Below are 21,341 nucleotides of genomic sequence, written 5' to 3' on the forward strand. Positions count from 1 at the left end.
GAGAAGTGTCCATCGACCAGCCTCGACCTATGCTGGGAACCTAACTGTCTGCACTATCTCGGGGTATATATCTACCACGAGCCCGCAGACCTATTGGACGGTAATATTTGTCGGTGTATCCGAGCGTTGCAGGGCAACATGACCTTCTGGGCTACCCTCCCTCTATCCATGACGGGCCGGGTATCCCTACTCAAAATGATCGCCCTCCCACGATTGTTGTACTTTTTTAGGACCCTTCCTATATGGATACCAGGAGAAATTTTTAAACGCCTAAAGTCTCGAATAGTGTCCTTCCTGTGGGGAACAGGCAGGCGGAGAATAGCATTGGCGACTCTGACTCGCCCGAAGGACGAGGGAGGATTGGCGGTCCCTGACTTCGAGCTCTATTACCTGGCAGCACAACTGCAGTTCTTCACGCAGGAGGTGGCAAGGGTATATCGGGGTCCGGAACAAGAGGGAGACACTGGCACACCCCGCCATGTGCTGGCGTATATTGCTCTGCAGCAGAGACTAATACTCGGAGGGCTGTCCCATGAAGAACGAACGCTGAGGCTATGTTGGAACCGCATGCAAAAACGAGCCGGTCCTGGGCACCTGTATGCGCCCGAAATCCCAATAGGTATGATAACAGCGCTACCACATGGTGGAGACTGGTCGAACCTCCAAATTTGGGAGGAGGCTGGTTTACAGATGGTGGGAGACCTTTATACCGAAGGGGTGCTGACACCATACCAGACTCTGCAGGAGCAATACGATCTCCCGAGAGGAGACTATTTACTACACGTTGCTGTGGTGAGGGCTATACAGGCGCACTGGGGGGAGGGACTAGTTGAACCCAAAACATCACCGGCGTGCCAATACACGATGATGGCAGCAGGGACTTTCAAGGCAGTTACGTGTCTTTACTCCAGAATGCACACGGAGAATCTGCAACCTCTTACGCGCCTTAAAACACAGTGGGAGACTGACCTACAGAAAGAAATCCCAGATACAACGTGGTCCCAATTGGTTCAGAGAGCCAGGAAAAGCACCAGAAACGCCCTCTTCCAACTGATACATCTTTACATTCTTCATAGGGCCTACCTCACCCCGAATAAAATAGCACAATACTTTGGCGCAGAGGACGCAGCTTGCCCCAGATGTGCGCTACTAGGTGCTGACTTATTACACATGCTGAGAGGCTGTCCACAGTTGCAAGACTACTGGAGGGAAGTGGGTGACACCCTGAACGAGGTAACAGATAGAGAATTGCAATACGACAGTGCGGTTGCACTCTTACACTGGTTTCCACACACACGCAAAACCAAACTATCAAGTAAATTTATAGACATGGGCCTACTTATTGCAAAGAGGGAGCTCACCAAGGGGTGGAAATCAAAGGCAGCGCGACGCACCGGAAATGGCTGCACGAATTTCTGAAATGGGCTGCAGCAGAGAGCACAATTAGGTACCAACTGGCCTGACGTAAGTCGGATGAGAAAGCCCAGGAAGCAGCACTAGCGTGGGAAATCCTGGTCCAAGCTCTCAGGGACAGTGCAGTGGAGAGTGAAGGGGAGGAGGAAGCTGTAGACCCAGGGGCCCCAGGGGAGGCGGTTCCAGTCCCAGCACTAACACCGGACACACACACCCGATAATCGACTTCAGACTCCTGAGACTGCCAACACAATTGAGTATACTAACACCAGGCGCAGACACCAGGGGAGGGGGGGAGGGGGGGGGGGAGGGTGAAATAACCCAGTTATATCAGAGGGCTCGGCAACCATCTGCAGGAAAATGGGGGGGTGAATGTTGAGAAAAGTTAAAAGCAGAGAGCGGTGGACCGCTGGGAACGACTGCATCAAGCGATTAGGAGAGTGTTCTTAAAGCTAAAGACGCCGCCCGGCCTCCGGGATGCGGGTTGTAAGGCTGTGTACGCAATGACGGGAAAGAGCGAAGGAATTTAAGGTCCCGCAAAAACTCCTTGCAAATATGTTGTGTAACGTGCATTGAACTCTGCAATAAAAATTGTTTAAAAAAAACCACAAAAAAAAACCAACTTAAACTACTAATCGGTTTCTCTGCCATGCCTGCTCAGGAGAGCGGTTACATTTATATTCTTAAAAATTGCTGCTACTATACTAAACCTTTTTTTATTTCCGAGGCATCTATGCACATGGTCTCTGCAGCAGAAGCAGGTCAGCGCCTAACTGACAAGGCTATTGCATAGTCCACTCTTAGGTTTGATCTTAAAAACGCTGGGTCTTGTTTCAGAGATTTGCATTTTTAAAGAGGTTGCAGAATTGCCGGAGTTAGAAATCATTCCTCTGCTATTTCTAAAAGGTCAGCAACTAGAGGTAATAAATAAATAAATAGGAAAGGTCTTTGTGGGGAGGGAAGAAGTGTGTGTGGGGTGATGGGCTTTAGCTGCAATGTACTCCATATAATGGAGACTACAGCTTGTGGTGCTTCTATTGGAACGTTGACCTTAGTAGTACGCTAACCACTCTAGATGGCAGGAATAAGCTGGGCATATGTATCTAGAGCAACACATACTACAAACAGATTTTTCTCTCTGTCCTGACAGTTGGTAAAGAAGAGAGATCTCCCTGGCTCAGAAAGTGGAGATTATCCAGAAAATATATCTTAAAAACAGTACTCAAAGCTGAATATAGGCCTAGTTCAATTCCAGTGTAGACCAGAACAGTAAGAAAACAAGTTACTTACCTGTAACTTTGGTTCCCCAGTATTGGTAACTTTCATAGATTCCCATGCTTTTGTATCATTGCCCGTCGTCGGAATGGGAGCCTCGGTAACAAAAATACCATAGCAGTAGGTACAAAAGAGAAAGAAAAAGGCCTAGGCCTCATTCCCTTTTGTAGCATATCACCCTCTTTTTGTAAAAGAGACCAAACTCGGGCATCAGCCAATCAGAAGAGCCTCACCCCTAAGAACCCTCCTGAAGGAACCTCAGAGCCTCAGATTTTCGTAGCCGTTGTGTAACAGTCTGCTGTAGGCGGAGCTTTCCCCGGGGAGGTGGGTGGGCGCATGGGAATCTATGAAAGTTACCAACATTGGGGAACCAAAGTTACAGGTAAGTAACTTGTTTTCTTGCCCCAGTATTGGAACTTTCATAGATTCCCATGCTTTTGTATCAGAGTAGCAAGCAGTTAGCAATAAAAAACACATTTTGTGTAATAAATACATTGCAATAGCCAACTTGACAAAGATACAAAATGTGCAAAATAACGCAAGGTGGGATAGAAAGGAAAGCTCACCAATTATTGGAAGAGGTTCCTCAGGACAGCCTGGCCCACTGCCGCATCCTCTTGCTGTAAGGATTCCAAGCAGTAATGCTTAGTAAAGGTGTGGACGCTACTCCAGGTAGCAGCTCTGCAAATGTCCTTAATCTGCACCCCGCAAAGAGGGCTGTTGAAGAAGCCACTGATTTTGTGGAATGTGCCCGAACCCTGCCAGTCAGTGGTTTCCCTGCTGCAGTGTGGCAATGTAGAATGGCACTTGTAATCCATCTTGCTATCCCCTGTTTTGACAGCGGGAGACCTTTGAAAGGACCACCAAAAGCAACAATTGAGATGATTTCCGAAATCCTTCGGTACGATCCAAATAGAATTTTAAACATCGTTGTACATCCAGAGAATGCAGTGACTTCTCCGCTGGTGTAGCCGGTTGAGGAAAGAACGCTTTCAGAATAACCGGCTCGTTCAAGTGGAAGTCCGAGGGTACCTTGGGTATGAACCTAGGGTTAGTTCTCAAGATAACAGTGTTCCTTTTAAATTGAAGGAAAGGCTCCTGGATTGTAAGAGCCTGCAATTTACCAATACGTCTTGCCGATGTGAGGGCGAGAAGGAGAGCCAATTTCCATGAAAGGAACTTCATGTCAGAATGATGAATTGGTTCAAATGGGTTTTTCATGAGTTGAATGAGGACTAGATTTAGGTGCCAAGTAGGAGGTGGAGGCCTCACTGGTAGATAGACCCAGAACAAGCCCTTAAGAAATTGTTTAACAATCCTGGAAGACCACAACGAAGGTCCAGACCCAGACCGTCTGAATCTCGAAATGGCTGCCAAATGAACCTTTATAGAAGAATGGGCCAGCCCTGACTTAGCCAGGGACAAAAGATAAGGTAGAAGCTGATGAGGCTTTGAAGTAAAGGGGTCAATTCCCTCTCTCCTGCACCAAATACAAAATCTTTTCCATTTAAAGCGGTATGTCCTGTTCGTGGAAGGAGCCCTCGCCTGGGAGAGGACTTCCTTAATTTCGTTTGAGATGGGGAGATTCATAAATTCTCGCTGCTCAGGAGCCATGCGGTCAGGTGTAATGACTGTGGATCTGGGTGCCAAACCGGTCCTTCGGACATTGTGAGGAGATCTGGAATAGTCCTTAAGGGGAGAGGAGGAGCCAGCGACAACAGATGGAGCTCCGTGTACCAGAACTGTCTCGGCCAAGCAGGGGCTATCAAGATCATCCTGCATGGTTCCACCTTGATCTTCCTGATGAGCCGCGGGATCAGAGGGATGGGGGAAAGGCGTGGACTAATGTCCTTGACCAGGCTATCGAAAGCACATTCCCCAATGATCCCCGGTGGTGAAGCCTGCTTGAATAAGACCGGCATTTCTTGTTGGCCGGTGTGGCAAAGAGATCTATTGCTGGTCTGCCCCACTGGCTGAAGACCTCTTCTAGAACTCGCTTGGTCAACTCCAACTCGTGACTGACTGAGGATAACCTGCTCAGCCTGTCGGCATTCTCGTTTAGAACTCCTGGCAAGTGCTCTGCCTTCAGCGATATCCGGTGAAGGATCGCCCATTCCCAGATCTGTTGAGCTTCCTGCGACAACGGAAGAGATCTGGTTCCTCCTTTCTTGTTTACGTAATGCATGGCCGTGGTGTTGTCCGTTCTCATGAGCACTTGTGAACCTCCTAGGCGAGAAAGAAAGGCTTGTAAAGCCAGTTTTATTGCTCTTAGTTCCAAGAGATTGATATGGAGTCGTCGATCGGGAGGAGACCAATGGCCACTGACATGTAGGTCTTGCATCACTGCTCCCCAACTCTCCAATGACGCGTCTGTTGTTACTACTTGAGGAGACGGATCGCTTACGAAGGATAGACTTTGGGACAAGTTTCTCTGATCTGTCCACCATAAGGCCGCTCTTCTCATCCTCGGAGTGACGGTCACCCTGTCGTCGAATAATCCGTGAATCTGTTTCCATTGGATGTCTAGTTGTTCCTGCAGAGGACACATTCTCAGTCTGCAGTGAGGAATCAGAGGTATGCATGATGAAATTATCCCCAGCAGATATTTGTAGCGGCGTACTGAAAGACACCTTTTTTGTAAGTCCCGAGCCAAGGTCTGCAGTTTTCCCCTTCTTTACAGGGTTGGGAAAGCCTTTGAGAGCTTGGAGTCCAGGATGGCTCCCAGGAAACGTGCCTTTCTGGACGGAACCAGAGATGATTTGTCTTTGTTTAAAGTGAGACCCAGATTTTGAAACAAGTTTGTACAAGCCTGAACAGCGTCCCGCGCTGCTTCCCTGGACGGGTCCTTCAGCAACCAGTCGGACAGGTAGGGGAAGACTTGAAAATGGTTCCTTCGCAGGAATGCTGCTACTGGCGCCAGCACCTTCGTGAAGATCCTCGGGGCTGAGCGAAGACCAAAGGGTAAAACCCTGAATTGAAAGTGGCTCTTGGCTACTGTGAATCGTAAAAACCTTCTGTGTGCTGGGTGAATCGGTACATGAAAGTACGCATCCTCGAGATCGAGCGTGGCCATGAAATCCCCCGGATTGATTAGCCGCAAGATGTCTTGAAGAGAGACCATCAGGAAAGACTGGGAGATGAGATAGGTGTTGTGCTCCCGGACATCTAAAATGGGGCGCCATTTCTCCAGCGTCTGCTTTACCAGGAAGAACCTGGAGTAGAATCCCTGTCCTCTTAGGTCGGAGGGAACCGGCTCTATAGCCCCCTTCTGGAGCATCTGATGAAATTCGAGCCGCAGAAGACGCAGGTGTTTCGATGGAATGGCTGCAGGGGGCTTGGGTGGTGGGATTTGCGTAAATTCCAAGGTATGGCCTTTCCGAATGATGTTGAGCACCCAACGGTCCGATGTTATCCTGGACCAATTCCGAAGGTATTTGGTTACCCAGCCTCTAACTGATGACTTCTTGGAGGAGGGAACAGTAGGAAGAGCCTAGAGGCCGCTATTGTCGCTTGGACGCATCACGTCCCTGGCGAGCCTGTTTCCCCTTGTTGAAAGGCCTTGAGTAATTGGAGTATTGGCCCTGCCTTTGTTGATAAGGCTGGCGGTATTGCTGGGATCCTGAGCCATAGGATGAATATCGCTGTTGCGGATAGGATCCTCTGTAGTTCGTACCTCTGCCTCTGGATCCTTTAAAAGGAGTTTTGCGGTACTAAAGCGTACCCAAAGATCTGGCGGTCTCCGTGTCTTTTTTTGATGTCTTGGAGAGTGTCGTCAATTAGCTTCCCGAATAGTGCTTCCCCATCAAAGGGAAGATCTAGGACCTTATTTTGGATGTCAGGCCGAAACCAGGTCTCCTTCAGCCACCTCTGGTGACAGAGGACTGCAGAATCCCAGCCAACGAACGATGGCGCAGTCAATGATCTCCATTGAAGTCACCTCCCCCTCTAGTAAGATCTTTTTTGCCTCTGATTTCGATTCTGGAGGAAGCTGATCCAGGAACGGAGCGACATCACACCAAAGCTGGCGGTCATATCTGCCCAATATTGCCAGGGCATTGGCAGCTCGCACCAGAAGACTCGCCATCGACGATAATCTCTTCCCAGCATTGTCCAATCTCCATCCTTCCTTGTCCGGAGGAGTTGTTAAGGGAGCAGAGGGGTTGCGGGATTTCCTCTGCGCCGCTTGAGAAATTACTGAGTCCGGTCTTGGGTGGCCCGTTAAGGCAGCTGGTCCATCGTCAGGTGCTTTGTACTTTTTATTTAGACGCAGTAGTACAGGGACCACTGTCGCTGGGTTCTTCATAGCCTTAAAGCCTTCGTCCCACAGATGTTGCACTATAGGTATGGACCTTGTCTTCCGATAAGGTTCCTTGAAGTCATACAAGAAACATTCCGTGGCCACCGCAGGCATAGCCAACTTGAACCTGCCAGCCACTCTTTCCATCAGCTGATGAAAACCCCCTACGTCCGCTGGCGGGGAATCCACCGGATCCGGACATGGGGATGGAGGGTCCGGAATGATTTAGTCATCCCATTCAATAGCTTGATCAGTTTCATGATCCGAATCACGATCCTCATCCGAGGAATCATCATGGCTGTCTGCAGGTGTGGAAGGCTCTTGTGGAATAGTTGCATGTGGCTGAGGGGGACGCCTGAGCAGGTAATTCAGGAGCAGCCGCTGAGGCAGGAGCCGAGACAGGTGCTGCTGGCGCTACTGGAGCGGGAACCAGCCTTGTAGCCTTGCCTGATGATGATAACCATCTCCCTGGTCATACCCTCCTTCAGAGTCCGTGTCCTGACATTTGACCAGAAGTTGAGAGGGACTATTAGCATAGCCATATGAGTCCTGATCATCCTCATCTGACTCCTCTGCATCAAATAGCAGAGCTGATGGCAAGGGGGTTACTCTCCTAGGAGATGTCATCTCCGGCGTAATCCTTGTGACAGAAATAGTGATCCTTTTCTCCGATACCAAAATCGTCGAAGGTTCCGTCGACGATGGTACTGTGCGTGCAGACGTAGTTGACTCCGTCAACGGAACATGCCTCGCGACGCCTGTACACTCGTCGACGAGATAGGCGTCGTCGTTGTTAAAGTTGTCGTCGAGGCTCTCGTCGACTCCACTGTCGTCGTCGACGTGGTCACTCTCGTTGACTAATTACACACGGGGAGTGATTCGTTTAAGGAAATCTGAGGCTGGAATCAAAATGAGAAGTACCTCAGACACCATAAATCACACTAGATTATTTTGTATCAACAGGTGTCCCTTTTATTGACCCTGTGCTAGAGTTCTTTTTATATATTTTTTGCAATGGAGTCTTCCTTCACCATATATACAAAACACATATTCAAAGAACATTTACATACAAGCACACTACGAATCTGTACACGAAAAATAATTACACATATCAACAGTACACTTAATTTGTGAGAATACGTAAAGCTTCTTACAGAATGATACAAAGAAGAAAAAAAAGAAGAAAAAAAGAAAAAACTTTGTGACACCTTCAATTAGCTTTCTAGTTGATGGGTATTATTCGTATTTTTACAAAGTTCATTAGTCCTATTCTTGTTCACAGTGTCAAGACCATACTAGTCCTGTCCACCTGTCCTCACTCCTGGTCCTTTATGGTGGTCTGAAAGAGGGATTAAGGTTTTAAAATCTGTTGAGTCAATCTTATTTGAACTCGGCCAGTAGAAGAAGATCCGACTTGTCTTGGACTGGATCTTTCTAGACCACTCGTTATACCGACGCGTTTCGACCTTGCAGTTGTGGGACCAACATGTTAGTTTATATCAAGGTCTTCATCAAGGCTGGTATCAATTGTGCTAGGACTGGTTTTAGTATCTATAAAAGAATTTAACAGAAACTAGTTTTAGTCTTTCTTCTTTGATCGAACCCTTAGATAATATGCTTCATAATAGTGTGTGGTGACCTATACATACCGTCTTCATGTCAGAAGAACTTAAACTGATCTTCTTTATTGCCTATTTACAGAAAAGGGTAATGGTAATTAATCTCGTCTCTTGAATTATTGTTAAGGAAATGGGGATTGTCTTGTAGGTCAGTGGTACATACCCGCTTGTTTGGTTTTGAATCTAGTTCTTGGTTTGAGATTCTCAATGCGTGTAGGTCTAGGAGGAAAGAGAACTTGGTTACTTTTAAGGTGTTATTTTTAAAGCCTCTGTGTTTTAGCACCATTACGTGTATTCGACGAGCCGGGTGTGAGGACCAGGGCTGCTGTCTGTGGGGCCGAAACAGAGGGTAAGTAGTGGAGTACCCATACTATCTTGAGGTGTACTTAAGGCCGTGGTTGGTGATTTCACTTCACGATTTCAGTGCCGTGGTATCTATGTGTGAAAGGTGCTGGGCAGCATGCGTTGTTTTCATTTGTGAGGTCTTTCCAACAGTTTTCACTCGGCCCCGCTGGCGTGTGCTAAACATGCAGTGCCCGATGTTGTTGCTATGCAAAAGTACCTTATTTTTTATCTCTGCTCCAGTCAGTCACTCGTTTTTCGGTTGCTCAGTTTCGAAGGCACCCGGCATTCGTCTTCCGTTCACAAACTTTCTCTCGCTCTGGTTTACGCAGCGTCTGACGTCAGCCGACTCGTATTGTCTGTTTCGTTTATCATTCATGGCGCATGTGCTCTTTCAAGGTGCCTTTTGTAGTTCATCAAGGACTTCCTAGTTCCTAGGTAGGGATGCGATAACTATAGGTCACGTGCTAACCCGTCTTAATTAGGTTTCTGATGATCTTCACTCATTGTTTCTGCACCTTTACGTTCGCTGTACTAGATCGTATAAAAACATGTTTCCTTTAGGTTGAGGACACTTCAAAGTGTTTTTACCGAGCACTGTAGCGTTTATTTTGGCACTTGGGTGAAGGCACGAGGCTGTTGTCGGCTGATGCCAAGTTACGGTGCCATCATGTGAGACTAGGTTGTGTTTGACAGGAAATTAATACCCAGATGTTTGCTACAAGACCACAAAAGTGTTATTCTTGGACGGTTTGATGGTGCCAATTACCCACAGTTTGTGATTTCTGTCATCTCGTTGAGTCCATTCTCAATGGTACCAAGGAGAAGGATAAATTTAGCCTCAATTTTGGATAGCATATTTTTCAAATTTTTTCCTGTGATGTGTCTTAACACTGTCCATTTTATTTCATTCGAGTTGTGTCCCATTTCTGTACAGTGAGCCACCATTGGGGCATTTGGAGTTTTACATTTTATTCTTGAGCGGTGTTGTGTAATTCTCTTTTTAATGGGTTGCTTTTGCACAAGGGCACATGACACAGTACACCACGTTGTGGGTGTTACAATTGGTGAATTCCTCATGTTTGATGTATTTATTCTCATACGTGAAACGAGTACCTTCTATTGTGCTCTCACATGACACAATTGCCAAATTTCTTGTGTCCTTTTATTGGAGGTAATGACAGCATTGAACGCAGGGATATTTGCTGTGTCTTGATTTTTGAATTTGCGTGGACAAGTTTATCTTTGATACTAAAGTTCTTTTTCAGTGCGAAGATAGGAACTTGTCTGAATGGTTCAAGGCTTTTGACTTTATTCCAATTTTTTCTGATTATCTTTTGTACCTCACTCGTGGCACCTGAAAACGTTGTTACACACACCAGGGGAGTTGTTTCCTTCTTTGTTTTGGGTATTAAGAGTGCTTCCCTGGGAGTATACCATGCCCTTTTCATAGCTTTCTTCAATAGTTTTTTCGGGTAGTTCCTTTCAATCAATTTGTTGACCAAGACCTCAGCGTTATCGAAGTAATCTTCACTTCTCTTACAATTCCGTCGGAGCCTAAAGAATTGACTCAGTGGGAGGTTTTCTCTTAGGTTGCGCTGATGGAAACTCTCATAGTGAAGAAATGTATTTCTATCGGTTTCTTTCACATAGAGGGTGGTATAAATGTGGCCTTCGTCATGTTTTATCAGGAGGTCCAAAAAATTAATCTCAGCTCTACTCATGTTTAGGGTAAATTGGATATCGGGATTCCGGTCCTTTAGCCATTCCGCAAAAGATTGAAGCTGTTCTTCACTTTCGCGCCAGAGTTTAATGTTTATGGCCCTTTACGAGGAGCGATGGGTATATAACAACAACCCTTTTGATGGGCACATAAAGATGTGGCATCGCTATATAGACGATGTTTTTATGCTCTGGCGCGGAAGTGAAGAACAGCTTCAACCTAGGCTCTCAGACTCTCTGGGGGTCTTTTTTGAGGCCTTAGAAGGATGTTCCACAGACGGAGAAGGGGAACCTCTACCCCTTTCGACTGACCTTCCAGATGACACAGCTGACGAAGAATCCTCACTGTCACTGGAAACTCCATGTTTCCTTTCCTTCTGTTTCTGAAGCCAGGTCAGAAGTCTACCAGCCCGATCCCGGGGGGATTTGGTAGAAAAAGTGCGGCAGATCTTGCAGTCCTCTGCCTTATGATCCGGATAGAGGCAATAGATACAATCCTTATGTTTATCCTCCATAAACATCCTTTTCTTGCCACAGGTGGAACATGGCTTGAAAAGGGCTTTCTTCTTTTCCTTGTCAGCCATCCTTTTTTAAATCCTGAAGAGAAAACTTGAAGAAAAAACCTTTGAAAAGAGATGAAATGAGCAGAGCTCAAAGGAGACTCCCTAAGCACAACGTGAGGTAGAAAATCTGAGGCTCTGAGGTTCCTTCATGAGGGTTCTACGGGGTGATGCTCTTCTGATTGGCTGATGCCTGAGTTTGGTCTCCTTTACAAAAAGAGGGTGATATGCTACAAAAGGGAATGAGGCCTAGGCCTTTTTCTTTATCTTTTGTATCTACTGCTATGGTATTTTTCTTACCGAGGCTCCCATTCCGACGACGGGTAATGATACAAAAGCATGGGAATCTATGAAAGTTCCAATACTGGGGCAACGGAAAATTCCCCCAGAAGAGCTCTACTCTATCTCTGCATCCTTATCTTCACACATGCGGTAGAAATCTGAGCTATGGTGGCTTCTATCGGAATAGGAGAGCTTAGCACTTCCACCTCACTGGCTGAAGTTCTGACTGTGTCAAATGAGGTGGATGTGCTTTTGAATAAATATGTTTAGGACCATAGCTACACTTTAAGGCTGTTTACTGCAATTTTAAAGTTACCAGGGATAACCAGCCTAACAGGGAATGGGATAAGCAAATATTTTTACATGGAAAACAATACACATTAGAGAAATTAAGCCTGAAGGAGGCAATATATTTCATTTCATGTTTCTTCTAGCTTTGAAAAATAAACTTAATTAGCCAATAGAGACCTATAGTGCATTTGGCTCAGTATACCATAATTTCTACTATCTTTCAAAACAAAACAAGTAAAGTAAAACATAGATTTTGTGTGTCAATACATGTGTGCGTTCACAAATTTGACAATACAGCTTTAAAATTTTCAGAAGGCAGGAAGGCTCCTATTATGCTGTTCAGGGTCAGTTAGGTTGGCAAAGTAACAGTACACCCACTGACGCCAAAGGCTTCTGGCAACCTTTTCCGTTCCGATTGTTTTTTGTTACAAATACACTGCCTCTGAGGAGCTTGCTGTTGCTCTTGGCATTGAAGCTGCTGCTGTTCTGGAAAGGAAACATTGCTGACTCCTCCCATATCCCTTAAACTGTACGCTGAGAAAATGCTTTTTCCCCATCAACTTCAATATCACAGCTTTTGACTACATGCGCTGTATTTTCACTGTCTGCATTGGTGCCAAAAAAAGACAAATCAGAGAAAGGAATATGTATTTATCATGCTTGTGGCAACAGCAAAGTTGCGTGAAAAGGTGAGCACATCATGGAAACAAATATTGCATTTATCCCTTTCCGCCAAGCATATCTTTGGTGGCACTGTTTGGTCAGAATATCTTGTTCTAGGGCATCTTTAAGACATCAATTTTCCCTAGGAAACAAGTCTATGAAGTGATCTAGTTAATTTAGGAGTTGTGTACCATGACTCAATGGCAGTGTGGTTAAGCGGGCAGCTCATATTGCCAGGGTTGAAGTCAGCCAGACACCTTACTGCGTCCATCTTCTTGCTGTCCTTTTCAAAGTGGGCAAAATAAGTCAATTTCAAAGAGCTGTATCATTTTTGGGTGTTTTTAGGTGGTCTATCCTTCATGCAAAGACTTGAGGTTTGATTGAAGCTGGAATGGAAAAGATTGCATACTAGCTACCAAAATATTAGAGGCTGCTGGAAAAGATTGAGGCTTCCAAAGTAAAAGTTTAAAGCTGTACTGTCCACAGGAGTGAAAAAAATTCAGCATCCGCTACAGATAACCACTTAAGTCACTATCACAAGAGGATTAAATATTACACAGATGACAGGGACACAGATTTTGTGGAACCCAAGTGTAGGAAGCTTTCTTTTTATAGTGGACCAAAAAGAGGTACACTGTGTTAAGACTCCAAGCAAAAAACCGAAGGAATTACAGAGGCACAAATTACACCCCACATTGTCTCTGTTGTGGTAGTGTGGGCGAGCAGTTAGGCATATCAGAGGGTAGTCCATAGCATTTATTGCACACCCAAAGGCAGTAAGTGAAACACACTCAAAGAAATCCGACACCTATTTATAAAAAAAAATTTAAAAATTAAAATAAAAAAAATATGAATTTAGATACGAAGCTCATTGGAATCAGTACTTTGAGTCATGAATTTTTACAATTTTCATAAGTTGACCGTGCAATTTTTGATAGTGGTAATGTTATCCTATAGGGGAAAAACATGTAATGCATTCGGGCACTTAACTTAAGAAGCCAATCTTCTGGACTTAAGAGGAGTATGGGGTAAGGTCTAAGGTCACACCAACAGGTCACCTCCAGAGGCTCTGGGGTGTTCGAGTGCAGAGGTTTGTTACGCGTCCGGTGTCCATTTCACTTTAATATGGATTAGTCCACCTGCATAGAGGTTGGGATTGGGAGACCAGTCAGGCTGACCCAACAAGGGGAATCCAGTCTCATAATGCTAGGGGATGTGGGGACACCTTCGGTCCTCTTCTCCTCCGGTCAGGGGGGCCGGGTGCAGAGGTTTTGGGTTTTTATCACCGTAGACACTCGGGATAGAGGGGGCCTGCGCAAAGGCTGCAGGTGGCATTGGTGAGTCTACTATGGGCAAACCCAAGGTGGGTTTTGTCTCTGGAGGGTAGAGGCACCACGCTGGCACTGTTGGCCCACTTCAATTCGGACAAGGGGACACGTTCCGGTGTCAGGTTTGCGCTGGTCCGGAGTCCTCACAGTTCTTTTGGCGTGCCTGCAGGATGCAGGGAAGCAGCCCTGCTACTCCACAGGGTTTCCTGGGTCTTTGTTGAAAGCAGGCAGTCCTTCCAGGCTTTTGAAGGCACAGCAGCTGCAGGACAAGACTACTTTAGAGAAATCTGTTGGCAGACTGGCCAGCATGGTTGGCTCAAAGTCAGTTGCTTCTCCCCTGTACTTGCTTCTCACGGCTCTTTGGTGTCCTTCTTAGGTCAGCAGAAGTCTGATTTCCTGGTGCCAGGGGCTCCCCTAAATACTAGATTTAGGGGTGTTGGGTGAGTATAGGGTAGTAGCCAATGGGCAACGTTTCCCTGGGGTCACTATGCCCCCTATATGACAGCTTTCTGAGGGCATAACCCTGTCCTAGAGATCCTAATTCTGCCATCACCAAGATGACAGACTTTTAAATTTCATATCCAAATCAGGAAGCCCAACTCAGGTGAGGAACTAGCCTGAGGGTGGACATGCCTCCGACTAGTAAATATCCCGCCTGTCCTGGTGCCAAATGGGCAGTAGTGAGGGGGGCTGGCATCCCCTCATCGGAGGGAAGAAAGATTTGCATACCAAAAGGTGGTGGGCTCTTTGAAGCTCCCTGCCTTGGAATGCTAATTTACCAGCCTACCTGGAGGAGGTGTAAAACACCTTTCTCCAGAGTAGGCCTTGTTCCGGACCTCCTGAGAGCGTTGACTCTCACTCCTGGTGGCCAGAAACTAATCTGTGGTGGGAGGCTGAACTGGACCAGTCAACCGGCACACTATATGGCTGGTAGGTTTGAAATAAATACATCCAATCCTGGAATCAGTGTGGGTTTATTAATATGAGGTGTTTGATACCATGTTCAAGTGAAGCCAATACCTAGCTGGGGAACTCGTTTTGACCAGTGCCCAGTATATAACTTAAATGGCTTCCCTGCTCATTTGCAATATCCAGCAACAGAACTAGACATCACAGGAGCATATTTGCTCACGCAGTTATGTCCTCACAAAATATAATGCACCCTGCTTAGGGCTCAAAGGCCTACTGTATGTGTAACTTACATATATGAGATGCAGTGACTTTGGCATGACACACAGGAGAGTGCCAAGTCATGTTTTCAATCATGATTTGCACCATGTCGCACAGCCTGCAATGGCAGTCTATGTGGAATTTGTCCGGGTCCCTTAGGGTGGCACAAGATATACGGCAGCCCTTTAGGACCCTCTTTAGCACTCATATGCTACGTACCTGGGGTACCATTTACTACAGATTTGCAAGGGTGTTAAAGTCCTTACCCAATTGTAGCACAGTTAGACAGCACATTGTTTTGGGGAAGGTGGACCAGGAGTGTCACCCTAAGGTAATGTAACATAGGCAATCCTCCTTTCAGTCTTAGTCTCAAGTGAAGCACCTCCACAAGCAGACACTACACTTTGTGATGGAATGAGAATCCACAATACAGATGATACACACTTGTTTTTCAAGGATTTCTTCCAACTGCAAACAAAGAGCCAGCAGAGTGACCAGAGAAAAAGCTAACATGCAACAAAAAAGCGGGGGGAAAAGATGTGCCCACTTCTGAATTAGTGTTTTGAAAAATACAGGTTAATTCATTTCAAGTGGAGGTAAATCCCTTCAAAATTGAGTTCAGTCCAACACTGCCTCACTAAACTTGCACCTCATGATGGGAAGGCTTTGGAATTTTTTTAAACTGCAGTGTAAAATTGGCAATTAGTGCATGGCTGCATCGGTCTGTCCCTTTGTAGTGAATATGTTTTCCTTAATTCATTTCGAAACCATTGTTGGTACTGAACACTTAAAATATTTCATGCCTTGCACTGCTTTTCTTCTTTCTCCTCTCTATCCATCATGCCCTTCTTACCTTTCCTTTGTTAACACTTATTCGGATGCTAACTAAGTCCTTCAAGTGTGGATAAATGCACTGCTCTTTCTAAACGGAGTTGATTTGATTTGCATATGGGTGTCTTGTGTCTGTAGTAAAACGTCTTGGGAAAAAAAGCCTTAAAACCTAAAGATTCTAGGCCACTTTTCTCAGACATTTCGAACATCTAAGTTCTTGAGGCTTAGAATCTGTGAGAATTGAAGGGAAGAAAGGCCTGCAGGGTACCAACCAACCTATACCTTTCCTATCCAGAGGCTCCGACACTTTTCAAAGAGCCAATGTAACTTTAACGCTCATCACTAGTGCCCCAGAGATTTACAAGCAAGCAACTATTTAATCTCACACTCTTTGTACAAAGGGTTCGATATGTTCCAAAAGGACTGAAGGTGCTAATGAAATGGTTCTCCTCAGACAATCAAAATAACCTGCTAATACCATGTGGTTTCATGTGTACTCCACTGGAGCACTGACCCGTACCTCACTAGAGTGGTCTACAGTTTTAACAGCTTGAATGAATTGACGGAAAGGTGAGTCAAACTACTTGACAGAACCCCCGAGTTAAACTAAGTGCAGTGAAACAGAATGCAGATTTACGCTTTGGGTGCACATTGGTATGATATCCGGCATTAGGCTTTATCAGAATATTGGTGACAGCCTACAATTCCCCAAACCCCCCCCACACACACCTCCTTCACAGCAAGTCAGCTGATATACTTTCGGAAGCCACGCACTGATATCCCATATCAGTAAACAGAGGTTGGCAGAGGGTGAACCTTTCCATGTGTGTATGCCTATTCAGGCACTGGGGTCTTTGGCCTGTGTTTTTCCAGAATCCAGAGAAGATCAGTGAGTTAAAGGAAGATTGGTTTTGTGATGTGTGCATTTGTAAATGTAAATGTAAATGTATTTCGATTTATATAGCGCACAAATCACCCAGGGGTCTCAAGGCGCTTGCTTAGGGAACCCGTCCTGGTATTCCCCTGTGAGATACCCCCCCAGGGTATTCACAAGGTGAAAGCCAGGCATCCCGCCGCGAGGGGCCGTAGTGGAGATTAAGCAAGCTATTGCCCAGAGTCGCAGAGTGTGACCCCGTGAGTCGAGTAGGCACCGGAGCGAGAATTGTCAAGTCCGTGGAATTTTTTAGACCGAGACCCGCCGAGGCGGGGAATCGAACCCTGGTCCACGGCTGATCTCAGCTTCCGGGTCTGCCGCCTCTAACCACTGAGCCACGCTTCTCCACCACCATTTCTCTCCACCATTTAAAGCACAAGCAGATTATTGGTGAGAACCGAGGTATACGGGGAGGGATGGGGGGTAGCTTGGGGCTCTGGTGTAAAGCGTAAACTAAACACACAGAGCTTGGGGTAATATGGGCATGTTCAGATATTTGGAAGAGGGGCTGTTTTCTGCTAATAAACAATATATAAAAGAAATGAGAGGTTTGAGATTTTGGATTTGTACAAATCCGGTTATACAGTGTACACCTTTCCTTGCCCACTTACAGTGTATGCCGAGCAGGAGCGACAGGTTGGGGTCGCTCCCCTGTGATCTTTGAAAGATGGTGCTGCAGACAGACTGCAGATCTTGCAAACACAAGAACATGTCTCGGTACAGTTTCTTCAGTAGGTTTGTAGTATCGTCGGGAGGCACGGAGTCATGATTCTGTTGTTCCAGCTGCTCCTGCAAGGTCAGGTTCTTTTCAATCAAATCCTGGTTCTGAGAAGAGAGCTAGAAAATGAAAACTACATGTAAGACCACAGGAATAAATTGAAGGAGAGAGAGAGATTGCCAATATAATAATCTAAAAGAAACCATAGGTCAATGCTAATAATCATATCAATGCAACATTAAGGTTACAGACAGGACCCCACAATGCCAGTGTAACCGTTTTGTACAGAACTGGCATCTACTATGGAAGTACAATAGCCCTGCCACACAGATTCCAGCCATGGCAGCATGGTGTTAGCTTTGGAGACATGACAAAGGTAAATTACAAACAGACATCCTGGCTTGTCATACCAGAGTTACACTTGTGCCACTTCCCCCCACGAGGATGCAACTTTTCCATTAAGCCATGCCTCAGTACGGAAAAGTCCTTTGCTCGTAATCCTAGTTATCGGTCATTGGTATTCTGTCCTAATCCATGAGCAGTAGAGAAACCATGTTATGAAGTCTCAAAACACCATTTTAATAAAATAATTTGAAGTACAATTAGAAAACATTCCTAGAAAGGACAATTATTTTCAGCATATGTTGTTTTTCTTTATTGTTTTAAAACCATTCCAATGATCAAAATTAAAAACAGTGTATTTGGCTGAACACGGCAATGAATAAAACCTGCTTAAAACGAATTAAAAGACAAACCTGGGGCCTCCAATGAGCAAAGAGCATATTGTACTAAATGGACATTGCACCTTTCAAGAAAACTTCGACAGCCAGCTATCCCATCAAGCAGTCCAGGGTCAGTTATGCAATTTATTTTAGTAGAGGTACTGTGGAAGATTCATCGTTTCTAAACTTTATTAACACACTTTAAGACAGTGAAACAGGAGTGTTCATGGATTCAGAGAGAATATTCAGGACATAAAACTAGGATTACATGTAGGTAGCTTTTCCTTTTCCCTCGTGGGATCCTCTCCGATATACTCGGAAGGTTTTTTTTTTTGCTTTCTGATTCATGAAGGACATTATCCATAGAACTATGGAATGCTTAGAGGAAGCCATCCCAGTTCGGACAGCTCCATAAGTTACAAACAACTGTTCTAATAACTTCTGTCCTGTCCAAGTAGTTCCTTAGAGCCCTCGTCACGTCTAGGGTGTGGAAAGCTATTCCTGGAGAGGAATGAATCGGAAAGAAAGTCAAACAGTTTCACTTGGACATGAAAATCTGAAGATACTTTGGGCAGGAAAAGGGAGTTCTAAAGGACACATTGTGCAGCAGAAAACCGGATACAGTTCCTCTGAACACAAAACGTGAAGATCACTCACCCTTTTTGTACAAGTTATACCCACAAGAAGGCTGCTTTCCAGTACATATGCTTTGAGGATGAGCCTAAATGGTGGGCCCACTAATTTGGGGAGAACAATCTTAAACTACTATAGAGGAGAGGATTTTCCACTAGGAGGGAAGCCCTTCAAGGAAATCTGTAATCACATATATGCCCAAGAGGCTTTCCTATGCAGTGATGGCAGACATTTTGAATAATGAAGATGACATGGTAAAACGACATCTTGGCACGTTTTGGTATCCACCTGCTTCTGAAGGCAGCATGTACAAAACCTGCTCTACATGAAAGACTTAAATGAGCAAGTGGATGGTCTGTCTGCTACCCTCAGTAAATTGATACAATCATAAGTAAGACTTAGGTACTAAGGAGCCTGCAACCAGGTTCTGCGAGTGGAGACTAGGATGAAATATCCTCCCTTACAAGGAGAGTAAATGTGGTTTGTGAGGTTGATGTGACAAGTCAAAGAGGTCTCGATACCACCAATTGCCTCCGCTAATATGGGGCAATTAGTACCAATGTCATCCTGCACTGCATCATCTTGATGAAGACTTTAGTAAAAAAAAAAGTAGGAAATCGGAGGAAGACATAAGCAAAGGTCTTTGACCTGCCTATCATAAGGGCACTGGGCTTGGACTGGGGCTCCAGGAATCTTGACATGAAGGCATGGTATTTTGCATTTTCTCAGTGACAATAGGTCAAATTACAGAGTGCCACATTCTTGAAAAATGTCTTGCAAAAATTAGTCATCCAACACAAACCTGTACAGCTCTAATAAAGGTCTGTTGAACGTGTACGCTTTTCAGTTACCCCCTTCGTTGCTAGACCTTTCCCTCAAGCTAAGGCTTTTTTTTGGCTATTTGGGGTAGTTTGCTCTTAGCCTCCCATAGATTTTTGTCCATATAAGGTATCCAGGCCTAATTTGGGTCCTTTATTTTCAACATCCTGAGGATTCCAAAGGTACCCAGGGTTTGTGGATTCCCCTGGATGGAACTGAGAAATCAGCCAAAATAAAAGGTACATTTGTTTTTTTGCAAACAAATGATTTAAAAAAAAGTGCAACAGAAAAAGCAATCTGTTTTGTCCCTGCAAATGGTATCAACGTAGGGTGTTCGGTGCTAAAATCACCATCTTTTCAGCTTTCAGGAACAGGCAGACATGTCAGAAAACCAAGTTTTTCAAGACAGTTTTGGGATTTTACTGGGAAATAGCCTATTTTCTGTGCTTTCAACCTCCTTCCAGTTAGTGTTTGGAATGGGTGCAAAACCAATAATGTATCCCAGAAAGCTATACTGTTCTGAAAAGTACACAACATTCTGGAATACAAAAAGGGGTTGTGTGTAGATCCTTCAAGGTTTTCCTATAGAAAGTAGAAATAATACAAATTTATAAATAGAGTTAAAATAAAAAAAGCCATTTGTGCCTACGTTTTAACCTGTACCTTCTTCTAAATAGGGCAGAGTTTAGAAAGCAATATACCTTTAGGTCCGCTGGACCCTTTTGGATGCAGGGATATATATATATATAGGGCTTGTAGGTTCACCAAGAACCAGGAGGTACCCAGAGTCAATAAATGAGCTGCACCTTGCAATGTTTTTTCATTGTGTACCAGGTATACAGCAATTCATTTGGTAAAAAATAAAGAGTGAAAAATAGGTATCTAGGAATCCTATGTATTTACGAAATGGGAACAAGATATGGAGTTTAGACGCAGTAGTTATCTGCACATCGCTGAAGTTGTGAGTATCCATACTAGCATGTGAATTAGAGGGCGTTATTAAAAATGACTATTTTTTACTATATTTTTACACACAGTCTTACATCTGGAAGCAGAGATGCATAGAAAGACAATATGTAATAACACTTGTTCTACTATTCTTTGTCCCCCTAAAATGGTACCTCAATTGTGTGGGGAGGCCTAGAGCCTGCAACAGGAAAAGGCCCGAAACGCAATGTGGACCCATCACATTTTTCCACTGAAATCTGACCCTTTTTTGGGAATTGGCCTAGCTGTGGATTTTGGGCCCTAGCTCAGCCGACACATAGGGAAACCTAGTAAACCTGTACATTTCTTAAATCTAGACATCCAGTGGAATCCAGGGTGGGATGACTTGTGTGGCTCTCACCAGGTTATGTTACCCAGAATCCCTTGCAAAGCTCAATATATTGCTTTAAAAAGAATTTTTTTTAAACACATTTTAGTCGCATTTCTGTGATGTAAAGTTCTGGCATCTAAAGGGAGCCACAAACTTCCTTCCACCCAGCATTTCTTAAGTCTCCCGATAAAAATAATACCTCACTTGTGTAGGTAGACCTGGTTCCCACGACAGGAAATGGCCCAAAACGTACTGTGGAGACATCAAAATTATCACAAACTACCTGGTTTTACCAGGGGGGTGGGGGGGATAACCAGCATTTTTGTGGTCGTGGGCTCTGCGGACATCTAGGGAACCCTACCAAACCCAGACACCCAGGGGAGTCCAGGGAGGTGTGGCTTGCA

General features: G+C 45.1%; 1 protein-coding gene across 1 annotated transcript in view; it reads right to left on the minus strand.

Moving 5' to 3' along the window:
- The window catches only part of CEP85 (centrosomal protein 85), a 416,919-nt gene that overhangs the window by 19,563 nt on the left and 376,015 nt on the right, over nt 1-21,341 (minus strand). The window contains exon 13 of the mRNA XM_078682660.1: nt 17,339-17,564. Coding sequence (XP_078538786.1) covers nt 17,339-17,564 — 226 coding nt within the window. The remainder of the gene's footprint in view (nt 1-17,338; nt 17,565-21,341) is intronic.

Source organism: Lissotriton helveticus, chromosome 3_1 (genome assembly GCF_964261635.1).
Source record: "Lissotriton helveticus chromosome 3_1, aLisHel1.1, whole genome shotgun sequence".
Lineage (NCBI taxonomy): Eukaryota > Metazoa > Chordata > Amphibia > Caudata > Salamandridae > Lissotriton > Lissotriton helveticus.